Source organism: Salvelinus sp. IW2-2015, unplaced genomic scaffold (genome assembly GCF_002910315.2).
Source record: "Salvelinus sp. IW2-2015 unplaced genomic scaffold, ASM291031v2 Un_scaffold995, whole genome shotgun sequence".
Taxonomy (NCBI): domain Eukaryota; kingdom Metazoa; phylum Chordata; class Actinopteri; order Salmoniformes; family Salmonidae; genus Salvelinus; species Salvelinus sp. IW2-2015.
In genome coordinates, this window is record NW_019942677.1 from 295,546 (window position 1) to 313,572 (window position 18,027).

General features: G+C 46.2%; 1 protein-coding gene across 1 annotated transcript in view; it reads left to right on the top strand.

Moving 5' to 3' along the window:
• The window catches only part of LOC112069370 (microtubule-actin cross-linking factor 1, isoforms 1/2/3/4/5-like), a 278,447-nt gene that overhangs the window by 204,490 nt on the left and 55,930 nt on the right, over positions 1–18,027 (top strand). Inside the window, 6 exon segments of the mRNA XM_070438520.1 lie at positions 208–449; positions 631–760; positions 1,743–1,942; positions 2,172–2,682; positions 2,928–3,922; positions 4,685–5,185. Of these exon segments, the coding sequence (XP_070294621.1) occupies positions 208–449; positions 631–760; positions 1,743–1,942; positions 2,172–2,682; positions 2,928–3,922; positions 4,685–5,185 (2,579 nt within the window).

Genomic DNA, 18,027 nt, shown 5'->3' on the forward strand with positions numbered 1-18,027 from the left:
CTACTGCAGTGTCTAACACCGTTGAAAACGTTTGTTGTCACTAATATTCTGTCGCTCTGGATAGTATTAACCAAATAACTTCAGTGTAAACCTTTTCAAGAGTTTTTCTTTCCACTGTCAACTCTGCTTTTACGTCTGCGAAATGGAAAACACTACACAAATCAAATTGGATTGAATATGATTGATAAATCCTCCTCTCTCTCTCAGATCTGACAGAGCTGCAGGTTGCGGTGGCGGAAGTGAACGGTCGTTACGAGGAGCTGGGAGAGGAACTGAAAGACCGACAGTGGCGCCAGGAGACCTCTCTGGAGCTGAGGCAGAAGGCCAGGCAGAGTACCGAGGAGCTCAGCCGCTGGCTGGGAGACCGGGAGAACAGCCTGCACCTGGGCCAGACTGCCGCCTCCCCCTCCAAACCGGAGGTGGTACGCGCCCAGGCCCAGGAGAACAAGGTACGTGTCTGGACTCGGGTCAAACACTGTCATTGGTCATTAATGCTGCATTGGAAAATCAAAGTGTGATCACCCCCTAGCTGACATAAACATATGGTACTCTCTATTGCTTACTCTCTACATGCTTATCCTTGTCTTTTTGTATCCAACGTACTGATATAGCTGTTCTTCTGTCCATTAGGCCTTACTGTCTGAGCTGGCAGAGCATTCTGGGAAGGTGAAGGAGCTGAAGAGCACCCTGGAGAAGCTGATAGCAGACAACCCAGACTCCCCAGAGGCAGACACCTGGAGACAACAAATGAAGGAGATCGGTGAGTGGCACTGGAATGGATGAATAGGGTCAGACATTTTGAATAGTTCTGGGGTAAGGGACACATTTTAACATGAGGAACCAGGTAGGCCTATGTCCTTTGCATGGACATCTACATAGGACTTGGCCCTGAATCAAATAATAGCCATTTTGAGGTTTGACTAAGCGAGGTGCATTTCAGAGGGTAAGAAAACCAACGCTGTAGATGGGAAGACAGGCTAATATAGTAGTTATTTGAGATTTAATGATTTGCGTCAGCAAGGGTTATTAGAGCTTTTCACAGCTTGAATGGTAAAGAACATGTGGTTGGTTAAGATCAATATTAGGCAGCACATGAGTGGGATGACTCTGTCATTAACATCACCTTCAAATACTTGATATTTTTCCCCTGACTTGATTATAGCCCTGTGATATGTAAGGTAGGAACACGGCAGAGCTCCTTTCGCCACACATTTCACACAGGGCTTTATTTCAAAGCCATGTGGATCCAAGACTCACTCTCTCTGCTGGATGCCCAGTGCATGAGTCATGAGGAAAGAGAAAAATTGCTTATTTCTAAGCGCCGTGTGTGTCAAATCAAATGTTATTTGACACACGTGCCGAATACAACTGGTGTAGACTCTACCGTGAAATGCTTGCTTACGAACCCTTCCCAGCGATGCAGAGTTAAAAGATGATGATAATACAAATTAAATGGTAACTCGAGGAGTAAAATGCACAAGAATGGAGCTATATACAGGAGGTGTGTGTGCGTGCGTGCATGAGCAAGTCAAAATAATTGGTCTCCACTGTGATGAAAATGGCCTTCATACTGTTTCTATTGGGATTTTTCAGCTTTGGAATGTCACTCATGGAACTCATCAGTTTCACTGTTTTTATGGTTCTTCACTAGTTTGTTAGTGTCATTTTTTAAATATATATATATATATAAGCAATAGTTGCTATTGTTTTTTACTCCAAAGTTCACTTCCTATTTACTTAAGACTCCCGCTGGGCAAAGGCCAATGAGGCGGCAGTACAGCGGCAGGTGGAACTGGAGACCTGTGCTGATAGGCTGGGCAGCTTTGCCACAGCAGCCAGTCAGTTGGGGCCGTGGCTCAAAGAGAAGGAGCTGATGATGAGTGTGCTGGGACCCCTGAGCATCGACCCCAACATGTTGAACACCCAGAATCAACAAGTGCAGGTACATGGAGGATGTTAACTGTGTTGAACACATGCAAAATAATGAATAAGAATGTCACAATAGATGGTTCACAACTTGCCAATTCTGTTCTTGAATCTGCATAAACCAATACCAACCGCATTCTGATCAATTACTGATCAATTGTACTAGCCAAAATGTAGAAATGATTCCTCGTTGATGGATGATGTTCTTACCCCCCCCTTCTTTCCCTTCCCTCCGTCCTCCACAGTTCATGCTGCGGGAGTTTGAGACCCGCCGGCCCCAGTTCGACCAACTCACCCAGGCGGCCGAGGGCATCCTTTCCCCGTCTGGTGGCGACGCCTCCCCGCAGGATGCCAAGGACCTAGCGGAGGTCCGGTCCGAGCTTGGCTCCATCTCGCAGCAGTGGGACGACCTCACTCAACGTCTGTCCCGGCGCTCTGAGCACATCGACCAGGCCCAGGGCACCAGCGAGCGATACCAGGCCCTGCTGAAGAACCTCTCGGTCAACGTCGGGGCGCTAGGCGAGCGGCTAGACGGCCAAGCCTCGCTCAGTGCCCAGCCCGAGGCCCTGAAACGGCGTCTGCAGGAGACGGGCGAGATCCGCTCTGAGCTGGAGCAGAGGAGGGAAGAGCTGGGCGAGGCGGAGAAGCTGTGCGGCGAGCTGAGCGCCATCGTGGTTGAACCTTACCTGAGAGACGAGCTGAAGAAGAGGCTGGAGAGCGTGAGTGGCCCGCTGAGGAGTCTGGAGGAGAGGGCCGGTGAGTCTTCTGTCTTGTCTATGGTGTTCATCTTAATTCTGTTTGTATGAATCTCTGTTGGCTTCAGTAGTATTTGTATGTGAAGGGGACGGGTATGTTTTTGGGTGGGTTTTGGTCTCATTGTGGCTAGTTGTCAAGGTTTTCAATCCAGCGTTATAATCTCTCTCAGGCTTAGGTTGAATGTTCTTCATCAAAACATATGTTAAGGAATAGCATTAAAATCCTCTGTCCTCTCTTTCCATCAGCGGACGGTTTATCCCAGCTCCAAGCCGCTCTCTCCAGCACCCAGCAGTTCCAGCAGATGTTCAAGGAGCTGCGGAGCTGGCTGGACAACCAGAGTGGTCAAAGAGACTCTACCGCCGACTCCCTCCCCTGCCAGCCCGAGGCTATCCGGACCCTGCTTGCCCAGCAAGAGGAGCTTCATCGCGGGGTGGCCAGCCAACGTGGCCCCTACGAGCTCATCCAGGCCGAGGGGGCCTCCCTGCTCGCCTCGCTACCCGCCGGCGGCGAAGAACGATCAGCCTTACTGTCCCGGCTTACCGCCCTACGCCAGGACTGGGATGAGCTCAACCAGTGCATCACGGAACGCCAGAACCGGATGAAATCCGCCCTGACCAAGGCCGAGAGTTATCAGCAGCACCGCGCCGAGCTCACACCCTGGGTGGCGGAGTGCGAGGAGCGGGAGGCTGACATCCAGCTCTCCCTAGACCCTGCGGCCCTGGAGGAGGCTTTGCAGAAGTCCAGGCAGCTGTGTTTGGATGTAGACCGCCGTCGCCCCCTCCTGGAGGCTTTAAACATTGCGGCCGACCAACTCCTGGAACACTGCCGTGTCGGAGAGGAAGACGTACGCGACGAAAAAGCCCAACTCAACCGTAGAGTCGACCGGCTGGCAGAAAACCTCCAAAACCGTGTTTCCCAACTGGAAGAGCTAGCGGGTCGACTTAAGGAGTTTGAGGACGGGCGGCAGGCGGTAGAGAGGAGGCTGGAGGCAGCGCGGCATCAGATCGAGGTGCAGGAGGCGCTGGGCCCACAGGCGTGCAGCAACAAGAGCCTGGAGCGGCTGAGGAGCCAGCAGGAGACGCTGCACTCGCTGCAGCCACAGGTGGCCTACCTGAGGGATCTGGCCCAGGGGCTGGTGCAGGACGCACCCCACACAGCAGGGGGTGGCGGAGAGGGAGGACAGAGGCTGGAGCAGCAGGCCCGAGACACGGACAGAGAGTTTGGAGACGTCAGCGAAAAGGTGAGAAGATGTGTGAGGGATTTAGTATACAGTGTATTTCATGTATAAATATTTCATAGACACTCCTTTTCTCTTTTGATACCATTTGTTTGTCTCTATTGGACTTATCAATTTTACATGTCCTTTACAATTACATTAGTGGACAAATGAGGGAAGGAGACAAGGAAAGAAAGCCATTTATGAGTATTGTAACACAGCCAATCTATTCACCCTGGAGTGTGACTGATACAAAGGAGGAGCCAATTTTAGCACGGGTCATTGAGTGTGTGTGAGTTGAAAGAGAACAGAATGTCTTTTTTAGCTGACAGAGGAGTTCCAGTGATCTTATATGGTCATTATACAGCTCGAACGCTTCAGACCATCTCATCACCATACTGAAATGTAAACCAACGAGTCAAAAGCATTGTACTGTATATTGATAGGTATAGTTACCAAATGTGCCATATATAGTTACTTAGACTTGTTTCACTTACAAATCAATACGGTATTTCATCAGATGCATGGTAAGGAGATATTACATTTGACCATTATTGATTAGATAATTGTCTCTTAACTCTCTTGCTAATGAGAAAAAAGTGAGTCATCAAAACAGAGATAAAATGCTGACTCATGTAGCCTAGTTAATTGTATTTGTCCCTGTATTTATATCATATCGTTACATCAGCAAGGCACCATGCCACTTCCAACTTGCTAACATTATTAACTCTGTCTCCCTTCCTTCCCCCCTTTCTCTCTCTCTTTCTCCCTTCCCTCTCCCTCAAGATTGAAAAGTGCTGTTCCACCCTGGAGTCCCGTCTCCAGGGCGTGGGCGAGGTCCAGTCCTCGGTGCGCGACCTCTTCTCCCACCTGGCTGACCTGGACGACGAGCTAGACTCGCTGAGCCCCGTGGGGCGCGACGCCGACTCGCTTGCCTCGCAGGCAGATGCTGTCCAGGCCTTCCTAGCTCGCCTGGCCACGTTGAGGTCGGAGCTCGAAGGTCACGGAGGCGACTGCACCGCCATGCTCCGGCGCGAGGGGTCGTCTCCCGATCTCCTCGCCCTGAGGAGAGAGACTGAGGCCCTGAGCCGCCAGGCTGGGAAGCTGTCCGAAAGGGGCCAGGCCAGAATGGGACAGATCGAGGTGGCTGCCGAGAAGGTGGGAGAGTTCTACGCCAAGGTGGCGGAGCTGCAAGGGCTGCTGGGACGGGCAGAGGAGGGGCTGAACGCACAGGGCGTGGTGGGGACAGAGGTGGAGAACATCAAGCAGCAGCTGCACGAGTTCAAGGTAAGAACGAGTTTGATGTTTATTGTTGTGAATGTTCTACTACTGTCATGGAAATGGAATGACTAGAATGGACGTCAATGTTCCGTGATGGGTGGGCCGGCGGCCATTTTTACTCTTTACACAGGCCTGGAAGTAATTATCTTTCTATGGCTACCCTATTGTAATATGTTTTTGTATTGTCTTGCTATTCTTCTCTGATAAGTTTCTGTTTTGGTTACCCCACCGTGTAATGTCTTTGGGCATTATGTCTTCAGAGATTTGTAAGTTGGGTAGAGCCAGCTATGGTAGTACAGCCTGCTAGGCGAGAGCTTGGCATGTGTTTTTGGTGCCGGCATCGATGAACAGCCTTCTAAATGTTCATGTGATTCCTCAGAGAATGGAAAACTAAGTTTATAGCCACAACGCCAGTATTATCTAGCCACAAGCCACCATTTGGGAAATATTGCATTAACGACTTATTAGATATTAGAACCAGTCCAGGAATGGGTATTGTGAAGCTATAGTTATTTCTTTGGTTTGAATTATATTCAGCAAATATTGTGCATAGAATTCTAACTGACATTGTATGTCATTGCACAGTTGCGGCTCTCTCTGGCGGCCATTTTGTTAAAACCTATCAGCTGGTGCTTGACTCTGACCTCTAAAAGTATTAGTGTGTCTTGTTGAAATAAGCAATTGACTAACACAGATCCTTTTGAAAGCCTTTAGTTACATAAGAGTCATTTCTTGGGAGAGATCTGAGAGGAAAGTACTTGACCTTTCTTGGTTGTTGAACTTTGTGTATTAAGCCTCATCTCCTAGCGCAGATTCGTTGTATTCTTGTCTCTCTTTGTCTGGGACTATGTCTACAGCATGACGTGTGTGTACTGTTAGCATCCTCTTTTCTACAAATCAACTCCAGCTTCAACTTTGCTGTCGCACTACTTTCCTTCCCTTCATGCTTGTATTAGCACTTGATCAAACAGGATTTTGGTCGGGCGACGCTTCTTTCATAACTCCGTTCCTACTGTGGGCTGTGTGGACGGTGTTGTGATGGAGTGTGTGACCCCCTCCTAACTCGAGTCGTTCCGCTGGCTCCGAGCTGTATTTATAGAACCGTTTGGGGGGGGGGGGGGTGTATCCCATCTCCTCCCGCTCTCCTCTTTATCAAGTCACTGGAGATCAGAAGAGGGGGTATGGGGACTGAGGAGGTGTGTGTTATAGATGTTACCTTAGGGTATTTGGGTGAGCCTACATGCAAGGAAGGGGAGAGTGATATGATCCAGTTGATCATGGCTGGGGGTAACACACAGAGGTCTAGAGCCAGGAAGAGAGAAGAGTTTAGTCACAGCAGCACTGCACTACTTCTGACGCATTTTATTCTATGGAACGCCGTTTGGGTCTTTGCGTGTCAATTTTTTTTTAACGTAAACTAACACTATTTGACGTGTCATATAAGCTTGTTGACCAATCAGGACATAATATGACTGCACGTGACATAATACTTTAAAACGTTCATAAATGTTTTATGTAGTTATTACACATTGATTACACTATCACTCGTATTTCATATGTCACAACGAGTCATCGAAACGTATGCTATGACGCTGGTAAAGTTGTCTCGCGCACCTGCACTACCCCAAGCTCTGGACAGTGCTGGTCATAAAAAAGCTAGCTACCTGATGGATGCAAACAATGTTCTTCCCCAAAAACATAGCAAAACGACATCTGTTTCAGTAGCTATAATTAGCTAACTATCTAGCTAGGTGTCATCCAAAAAATACCCCTAATTTATTAAAGACAGTTTTTATTTGATTAATGGTGGTCGGACCCATCTATGTGAAGCTAGTCAAAATAAGGATAAGCCACAATAGTGGAATGTTGTGGTTTACCTTCAAAATAAACCTATGTCATTGAAAGTGACGGAAATTAATACAAATAGTAGAATTATGCCATAATTGAATAGATCATGCTAAACGAGATTGGAATGTTATATAAAATCAACAAAATACAATTTGTTAATTTGACAAAAATCTGTTGAAATCACACTGGACGTATTAGACTTTAGAATTGCATTGGGGGCATACTTAATACACTGTACAGCTTTACCTATGGATTGTGGATCAATGACATGGGGTATCAGTCTACTCAGTGATAGCCAGAGAAGATTAGCGTCGTATCTCTTATTGCGGGACTCTGAAACCACTGTGAATTGAGCAACATGTATTGTACCAGTCAACCTACTATGTGTATTGAACACTATTCCAGAGGAAAAACAATACTGTGTGGATGTTTTGGAGTCTGATAACTGAGGACTTTGGGAATAAAGTACTTGGGTACTGAGTAGACTGATACCCCATTTCATTGCTCCCCAATCCTTAGGTAGAGCTGTACAGTGCAATATGAATGTCAATAGGCTGACTGGGGAGGTGATTTCACACAGTCACAGTCCCCAAGGTAAGAGCTACAATGCTAATATTTGCGTAAACTCTTCACAGTTGTGGTCTGTGCGTGTAACCGAGTAGACTGATAAACCATTTCAATGTTCCACATTCCAACCTTGTTTCATATTATCTAGCCTAAATATGGCATGATTCCACCAATTGTAACCTTCTGCGTCACTTTAAAGGGGGACTTTTATTTTGAAGGCGAACAGCAAATTCCCCTATTGTGGCTAGCTTCACAACACATAACCAAGCCTCACTAGCCAGATGAAGCTAGCTAGCTGCTTATAACGTTCGCTTTGGGTAACAGGGTTAAGTTGCTGGCTAATAGTTCAATTTCAGTAGGCAAACAAGTGGCTACCTAGCTAATACCTACTCACAAGGATTCCTAAATCATTGCTAAGAATATTTAAAATTACAGCAGTTTCTACTGGTCATTGTTTTCAGGCTGGTTGCATTGGTGCTAGCTAGCTACCACAGAAGTTGCTAATAACATCGATCAAAAATATTTACCTTTTTTTTTTTTGATGCTGCTCGTTTAAACCTGATCTTATTTCAAATGCTCACACACACGTTTTCCCATTCGGTCGAATAAATAATGCCTTATTACAACACGGTATTGTAAACACATCGTTCGTGGCTGGTGTGTGCTTGTTTGCTGTCTTTTTGTAACGTTACAACTTTGACAGTGCTACAGATTTTTATTTTCTATTTCACCTTTATTTAACCAGGTAGGCTAGTTGAGAACAAGTTCTCATTTTCAACTGCGACCTGGCCAAGATAAAGCACAGCAGTTCGACACATACAACAACAGAGTTACACATGGAATAAACAAAACATACAGTCAATAATACAGTAGAAGAAGAAAACAAAAAAAGTCTATATACAGTGAGTGCAAATGAGGTAAGATAAGGGAGGTAAGGCAATAAATAGGCCACGGTGGCGAGTAATTACAATATAGCAATTAAACACTGGAATGGTAGATGTGCAGAAGATGAATGTGCAAGTAGAGATACTGGGGTGCAAAGGAGCAAGATATATAAATAAATACAGTATGGGGATGAGGTAGATAGATGGGCTGTTTACAGATGGGCTATGTACAGGTGCAGTGATCTGTGAGCTGTTCTGACAGCTGGTGCTTAAAGCTAGTGAGGGAGATATGAGTCTCCAGCTTCAGTGATTTTTGCAGTTCGTTCCAGTCATTGGCAGCAGAGAACTGGAAGGAAAGGCGGCCAAAGGAGGGGGTGGCTTTGGGGGTGACCAGAGATAAACCTGCTGGAGCGCGTGCTACGAGTGGGTGCTGCTATGGTGATCAGTGAGCTGAGATAAGGCGGAGCTTTACCTGGCAGGGACTTGTAGATGACCTGGAGCCAGTGGGTTTGGCGACGAGTATGAAGTGAGGGCCAGCCAATGAGAGCGTACAGGTCGCAGTGGTGGGTAGTATATGGGGCTTTGGTGACAAAACGGATGGCACTGTGATAGACTGCATCCAATTTGTTGAGTAGGATGTTGGAGGCTATTTTATAAATGACATGGCCGAAGTCCAGGATCGGTAGGATGTTCAGTTTTACGAGGGTATGTTTGGCAGCATGAGTGAATGATGCTTTGTTGTGAAATAGGAAACCGATTCTAGATTTAATTTTGGATTGGAGATGTTTAATGTGAGTCTGGAAGGAGAGTTTACAGTCTAACCAGACGCCTAGGTATTTGTAGTTGTCTACATATTCTAAGTCAGAACCGTCCAGAGTAGTGATGCTGGACGGGCGGGCAGGTGCGGGCAGTGATCGGTTGAAGAGCATGCATTTAGTTTTACTTGCATTTAAGAGCAGTTGGAGGCCACGGAAGGAGAGTTGTATGGCATTGAAGCTCGTCTGGAAGTAAGTTAACACAGTGTCCAAAGAAGGGCCAGAAGTATACAGAATGGTGTCGTCTGCGTAGAGGTGGATCAGAGAATCACCAGCAGCAAGAGCGACATCATTGATGTATACAGAGAAGAGAGTTGGCCCGAGAATTGAACCCTGTGGCACCCCCATAGAGACTGCCAGAGTCCGGACAACAGGCCCTCTGATTTGACACACTGAACTCTATCAGAGAAGTAGTTGATGAACCAGGCGAGGCAATCGTTTGAGAAAACAAGGCTGTTGAGTCTGCCCGGGTGATGAATACGGCTGCACAGTAATGTCTCTTATCGATGGCGGTTATGATATTGTTTAGGACCTTGAGCGTGGCTGAGGTGCACCCATGACCAGCTCTGAAACCAGTCTGCATAGCAGAGAAGGTACGATGGGATTTAAAATGGTCGGTGATCTGTTTGTTAACTTGGCTTTCGAAGACCTTAGAAAGGCAGGGCAGGATAGATATAGGTCTGTAGCAATTTGGGTCTAGAGTGTCTCCCCCTTTGAAGAGGGGGATGACCGCGGCAGCTTTCTAATCTTTGGGGATCTCAGACGATACGAAAGAGAGGTTGAACACGGTAGTAATAGGGGTTGCAACAATTTCGGCGGATAGTTTTAGGAAGAGAGAGAGTCCAGAATGTCTAGCCCTGCTGATTTGTAGGGGTCCAGATTTTGCAGCTCTTTCAGACCATCAGCTATCTGGATTTGGATGAAGGATAAATGGGGAGGCTTGGGAAAGTTGCAGTGAGGGGTGCAGGGCTGTTGACCGGGGTAGGTGGAAAGCATGGCCAGCCGTAGAAAAATGCTTATTGAAATTCTCAATTATTGTGGATTTATCGGCGGTGACAGCGTTTCCAAGCCTCAGTGCAGTGGGCAGCTGGGAGGAGGTGCTCTTGTTCTACATGGACTTTAGTGTCCCCAAACTTTTTGGAGTTAGTGCTACAGGATGCAAATTTCTGTTTGAAGAAGCTAGCGTTTGCTTTCCTATCTGCCTGTGTATATTGGTTCCTAACTTCCCTGAAAAGTTGCATGTCGCGGGGGCTGTTCGATGCTAATGCAGTACGCCACAGGATGTTTTTGTGCTGGTCAAGGGCAGTCAGGTCTGGAGTGAACCAAGGGCTATATCTGTTCCTGGTTCAACATATTTGAATCGGGCGTGCTTATTTAAGATGGTGAGGAAATCACTTTTAAAGAATAACCAGGCATCCTCTACTGACGGAATGAGGTCAATATCCTTCCAGGATACCCAGACCAGGTCGATTAGAAAGGCCTGCTCGCTGAAGTGTTTTAGGGAGCGTTTGACAGTGATGAGGGGTGGTCGTTTGACTGCGGACCCATTATGGACGCAGGCAATGAGGCAGTGATCGGTGAGATCCTGGTTGAAGACAGCAGAGGTGTATTTGGAAGGCAGGTTGGTTAGGATGATATCTATGAGGGTGCCCGTGTTTACGGATTTGGAGTTGTACCTGGTAGGTTCATTGATAATTTGTGTGAGATTGAGAGCATCATGCTTAGATTGTAGGATGGCCGGGGTATTAAGCATGTCCCAGTTTAGGTCACCTAACAGCACGAGCTCTGAAGATAGATCTGAAGATAGATGGGTGGCAATCAGTTCGCAAATGGTGTCCAGGGTACAGCTGGGGGCAGAGGGTGGTCTATAGCAAGCGGCAACGGTAAGAGACTTGTTTCTGGAGAGATATATTTTTAAAAGTAGAAGCTCAAATTGTTTGGGCACAGACCTGGATAGTAGGACAGAACTCTGCAGGCTATCTCTGCAGTAGATTGCAACTCCGCCCCCTTTGGCAGTTCTATCTTGTCGGAAAATGTTTTAGTTAGGGATGGAAATTTCAGGGTTTTTGGTGGTCTTCCTAAGCCAGGATTCAGACACGGCTAGGACATCCGGATTGGCCTAGTGTGCTAGGGTAGTGAATAAAACAAACTTAGGGAGGAGGCTTCTAATGTTAACATGCATGAAACCAAGGCTTTTACGGTTACAGAAGTCAACAAATGAGAGCGCCTGGGGAATTGGAGTGGAGCTAGGCACTGCAGGGCCTGGATTCACATCTACATCACCAGAGGAACAGAGGAGGAGTAGGATAAGGGTACGGCTAAAGGCTAACAGAACTGGTCGTCTAGTACGTTCAGAACAGAGAGTAAAAGGAGCAGATTTCTGGGCGTGGTAGAATAGATTCAAGGCATAATGTACAGACAAAGGTATGGTAGGATGTGAATACAGTGGGGGTAAACCTGTGCATAGAGTGACGATTAAAGAAATATTGTCTCTAGAAATAGCATTTAAACCAGGTGATGTCACTGTGTGTGTGGGAAGTGGAACTAAATTGTTAACGGAGGTGTATTGAGCAGTGCTAGAGGCTCTACAGTGAAATAAAGCAGTAGTTAGTTACTAACCAAAACCGCAATGGGCAAGGCATATTGACGTAAGGGAGAGTCATGCGTAGCCGGGTGATCATAGGAGTCCAGTGCGTGGCTTCAGGCAGCTAGCAGGCCGGGTCTAGCAAGCTAGCAGCAGGGCCTTAGAGGGACGATGCGATGGAGGAAAGTCTGTTGTGGCCCCCTCGTGCTGTCGCGTCGGCGTACGGATCAGCAGGGCTCCGTGTGGTAAACCAGGCCAATTGGCAAAATAGGTATAGTGGCCAAAGAGTTTGTCCGGTGGGCCTCTTAAGCTAACAGTCCGATGTGCTCTAGATAGCTAGCAGGTAGCGGATAGTAGTGGTGGCGCTTGTCTTGTACGTGCAAATTTAGCACACACAACATTCTGTAATATAATTGTATTATTTGACGTATCTTTTTCCCCCATTTATTTATATTTAACCTTTATTTAACTAGGCAAGTCAGTTAAGAACAAATTCTTATTTATAATGACGGCCTACCAAAAGGCCTCCTGCGGGGACGGGGGCTGGGATAAAAAATATAGGACAAAACACACATCACGACAAGAAAGACACCGCAACACAACCTAAAGAGAGACTTAAGACAACAACATAGTTAGTGGCAACACAACATGACAACAACATGGTAACAACACAACATGGTAGCAGCACAAAACATGATACAAACATTATTGGGCACCACAGCACAAAGGGCAAGAAAGTAGAGAAAACAATACCGTGATTGTCCATCACCACCGTGATGGACGCCGGGCTAAATTTGATACCAAAGCGAATCGCACACCATGCGTTTATTTTTTAAACATTTTTTTTTCAAGCTATCCTCTTCGCTATCTAGGAGAGATACTAGGCTAGCTAACTCTGCCAACAATAATTAGCCTACTCCCGCCCCTCAATAGGAATCTACTGTCGAACTTTCCATAGGAATTTGCTGTGTCTTGCTGAATAGGAATACAGCGACAGGGCCTCTCCATTGTATTACTACTTTCCATTGGTTTCCATTCATTGTGAAATGTTAAATGAGATTTCGTGAGTACTGTACAACACAGGTAGTTCGTTCTGGCTGAGACCATTACTATGAATTATATGTTTTTTTTCCTTTGCTTTATGTCACATCCACTGCACTAGAAGTACTGGTAAGCAAGTAAGTTTGCAAAACCCGCCTTCCTGTTTATTGACTGGGGACATTTTTACGTAGATTGTGTTAATGATTGGTTATATTGTCATATCATATATCAATTGATAATTATAAATATGTTACAATGTAAGATGAGCCTTATTTGTGTCTGACTGGAGGTGTGTTGCTAGACTTACTGCACAGTGGTTTCTGATTGGTTCAGCTGGTGTCTTAGTGTGGGAGGATACAAGACAGGTTTTTTTCTCTCTCTTTGAGTTTGCTTTCTCTTTCTTCCTCCCTGTCCTGTCTCTTATTCTGTACTCTTGATTTATCGACACGTAATATTGTGGTTGGCCACTACTACCCTCTCTCTGTCTCTCTCGCGCTCTCTCCCCCACACTTTCTTTCCCCCTCTTAATGAGAGAAAGCTGGATGGATGTGTGGCAGAAGACGAGCAGACAGAGGAGATAAAGAGGTAGAGGGGAAAGAGGAGAAAGAGCTGTGAGTAGCTGAGGGAGAGAGAGAGAGACAGATAGGAAAAGAGAAGGGAGACAGCTTAATGGAATGTGCATGAGTGAGAGTGTAGTCACAAACTGGGCATTTGGGGGGGGGGGTAAAAGAGAGAGAGCTAGAAAGAGGGGGGTGAGTGAGTGAGAGGTAGAAAAAGAGAGGGGCAGACAGGGACGAGCAAGACTTCCCTTTGCGTAAGATCCTCTTTCGTTCACTCAGGGAGCCCACTTGCCCCATCCCCCCCCCCCTTCCCTCTTCTCCTTTCCTCCCTCTCTCTCTCAACCCCTCCCTCCTTCCTTCCCTCTCCCCCTCTATGTCCCCTCTCTCCTCTGGGCTGTAATGGATTCCGCCCAGGTCATTTCAAGCCTAAACATGCCGGTCTGCCCTGAAAGCACACTAGCCTGACTGCTCCACCATCCCATCCCCCCACCAGACCCCAGTTTAGAGAAATAAAAAATAGCCCAATCCACAGAGATGATGTCATAATGCTTGAGATTTGTGTGTGTAAAAAGGGGGGTGGTGTATTGTCAGATTAGTGAAATTGTATCGTTGAGCACTGAGGCGTGAAGTGAGGGAGGAAGGGATGAGAGAAAGAGTTAGGAGAAGGAGGATAGGGAGATGTTTTAAATGGCCTGTGACATTACCAGTCTCTCTCCGTACACGTGGCGTCTTGGCCCATGTTCGGGCAAGTCAGATTGTTTATCAAGTATGTTTTTATAGACCGCCATACTATCTGCAGACGTGCTCTTATGTGATCAGCAGAATTCACGTGTGTATTTAGGGATGCTTTGTGTGCCGACGAGGTGTGTGTGGGAGGATGTGTGTGGTGGGTGGGGAGACAGCTGAGATTCCGGATACGCCCCCGAAAAGACTGGAATTAGAAACATCCTCTGACACACACACACACTCTCCAGGGTGTGGCTCTACTGTATGTCCCCTAGCTCCAGAGCAGCTGACATAGTCTATGGGTTGGGACAGGGACGAGTTGAGGGGTGTTGTGAAGCTTTAAGTCCCCTTGCTACAAATGGGAATTCCTGTGTAGGACTGATAAGGGGGACAGGGGTGACGGGTGAGGAATGCCTTCCCTTAAATGCTGTCCTCACCCCTGCTTCCTCTCTCTCCACTCTCCCGTCTGCGTAGGCCCGTGTCCTGGGTTCAAATACTATTTAAAATCGTCAAATACTTTAGAACGTTTGCTTTAGCCTGCCTGGAGTGCCAAGTGGGCAGGGTTTGTGACTTTTGGGACTATCCTATTGGTTCAGTGCAACAGGCAAGCTCATTCCAGCCCAGCTAAAGTATTTGAAATGATTTTGAATTGTATTTGAACCCAGGCGTGATAGAGACGTCCCTCCCATATGGTCTGCGAATCAGATCTCTCCCTCCACCCTCCAACCAAATCCTCAGACAGTAAGGGACATTGGGGTAGTCTTGCTGATTAGGGATTACGGGGTAGCTGATGTAGCTCATGTGCACGCTTCAGGGAGGAGTGGCCCATAGGCACTGATCTGGGATCAGCTTACAACTCCCTCAATTCTTGTTACTCACCCATCATTTAATCATTAGGGGGGAAAACCCCATAGTGAAATTGGCTCTTTTTCCTAAAGATTCTTTGATAGATGGTTTACACTGAAAGCGACATGACCTACTGGTAATATAATGTCATGTCGATTAGGTGTTCCAGTATATCTTTCCCGTGACTTACGTAGTTACTATACTCGTTTATCATCTTCAAAGACCTGGCCCAATTGTGTGGGTCTACACTTTCTGTTTATTTATTTAGCTCATTTTGTTCATGAGCTCTTTGGTCCATTTTCATCTTTGTTTATTTTCTGTTCTTGGGGGTTGATTGGATCAGGCTAACCCAATTTTCACTAATCATATGAGCTGTTTTTCAAATTGACCCTTACTGTACCCTACTGACTGTCCGATTTGACAACACACTGTGTGTGTGTGTGTGTGTGTGTGTGTGTGTGTGTGTGTGTGTGTGTGTGTGTTGATTCTTCCTCTCTCTCCCTGCTCTCAGGGTCCTATATCGTCTCAGCTGTTGTGAATTAGACAGGCATGCCACAGCTTATCTCCTCTCTCCCCTTATCGGCACCATCCTCTGTTACCAGACCAACCATAACAGATACACTGCTTCTTTACATAAACTACACGACTAGAATAATGTCAAATGAAGAAGCTCAGTAATAAACTTAGAAGAAGAGAATGAGGGTGTGTTTTGTGTGCCTGTCTATTTTGTTTAACAGAAACTGGGACAAAGCAGAAATGTGACCTCTATTTGGCCAGGTCTTGGATATGGGAAAAACTTTATCGTTCACATATGGGCGCCATATCCATTCCAGACCCTGCCTAATAATGCGGAACACCGTCGTTTAAAAAAAAAAAAATCTTACGAACAATACGTTAGTCTTTCAGGTATGAAGGTGTGAATTCTTCATTTTTCGGAAACCGTATGTGCCCACTGGCCACACATGACTGCAGTTAAAGAATCTGTAACACCTACAAGTATTGTACCACCAGTGTGAATTTGATTGACAAGTCTGTTATTCACCATATGTACTGTACTGGGGCAGAATGGTTGAAGTTGCCGGATGGGTTGCCATGCTTCTCTTTGTGTCTGGGGGGGGGGGGGGGGGAAGAGACTGAGAGAACAATAGCCTCATTGAGCCGCTCAGGTAAAACTCCTAGTTAATAATATAACTGCTGCTCAGACAGAGAGGGAGAGAGGTTCCTCGCTGCCTGGATACGAGTGGGAGAAGGGTAGAGGGGGAGGGGGAAAAGGAAAGTAATGGAGAGAAATTACATGAAATGACTTGTTTAAAAACCTGAAATATGGATGGATGGATGAGACATGGATTGAGTTCTGTTGAGAGAAAGGAAAGGGGGAAAGAGGTGGAGAAACACAGGGAAATGAGGGCACACTTTTAATTTCTACAGGAGCACTCTTGTGATCAAACCCTCCACAGCAAAGTCAATACTGTCAGTATCCCGTGCCTATGCACCCGCGTATATCATCAAACCGCTCTAATGACTTTGCGGAGGCGGTCATAGGTCTACGTTATTATATAAAGTCTAGAGACCTACAGCTTGACCTTTTGGCTGAGGGTTAAACATGAATGGATTCCACTGCTTTGCGTCCCCAATGTGTTTAACTCGCTGGGGGATTTTGGGGCCTGCTCCCCTCCCTCTTCCTGTCTGAGTCAGAACTGTGCCTCCTTAACCAGCCGTGACAGGCCAAATGAACGGGGGATGAATGACAATTTAGAGGAGAGGAGTGGGGGATGGACAGAGACTGCAAGAGGGATCAGGGATGGAATGCTGAAATGATCAAACCCGACACTCAAAATGGAGATGGCAGAGAGGGCAGTTAAAAAATACTATTCATATATCTTTCCTTGGTTTTCTTTCTATCCCTCGCTCATTTCTCTTCTCTGGCTTTCCATCTCTCCTGGTAGCTGAGAGGCTGAGCAGAGGGGTGCAGCAATGACAGCTGCACCACAAATGACAGAGAGTGAGTGAGAGGTGGAGAGAGAGGGAGAGTTAAAAAGAAAGAGTAGAGTATTTAGCGTGTTTGACATGCAGGCCACGGGCGGATCACAGCAACAGTTAGACGGGAGATATGGGGGAGGGGAGGGGGGGGGCAGAGAGAGCAGGCATGCGTTGAGTTCACATCGGCTGCGGTCTCCGCCAGAGTTCTTTAAACAAACAGAGCAACTGAAAAAGGGAAGGGAGGATAAGAGAGAAGAACGAGTGTAGGAGGAGGAACTGAACCACAACTGGCACTGTATCAGGGATACAAGGACACAATATAAGGAGGAAAACAAACTTGGTTAAAATCAATGATTTGTATAGACACTAGATGACTAACGGGGTGCTGTGTTGAAGCCGTGCCACCATCTTGGCACCCCCCCACCATTGTAAAAAAATATTTTGGAGGCTATGGAAATGCATTTTTTTTCACGTTTACATGTATTCTATTACAGATGCCTTAATGCATACTTAAACATTATATATTGTGAACTAAACTTAAAAATATATACAAATATTTTCCGTAAAGTAGAAGTTTTTCAGATTAACTAATGTTACTGCCCCCACTACAACAACTAAAACAACCAAAATACTTAAAGGAAAAATCCACCCAAAATCACTCATTCCTATAATTTAGTGTTACATAACACTATGTGAGAACAATATTTTGTGAACAAATGTTTCGTTTTTTCGTTGTAATAAGATTGGTGGCAACGTGAAAATCGTTGTGAAAACTGTTGCAGCTCAAGTCGATTACAAAATCCGCAATGCTCTCTCTATATCAGCATGTGAATTAGCTAGTTTTTTTTATTCGTATTTTTTTCGGGGTTGATCAGCTTTAATATTGCAGATTGTAGCTTCAACCAATGTAATTGTCTGCATAATTTCCAATACCTCATATATATATATATATATATACAGTGGGGAGAACAAGTATTTGATACACTGCCGATTTTGC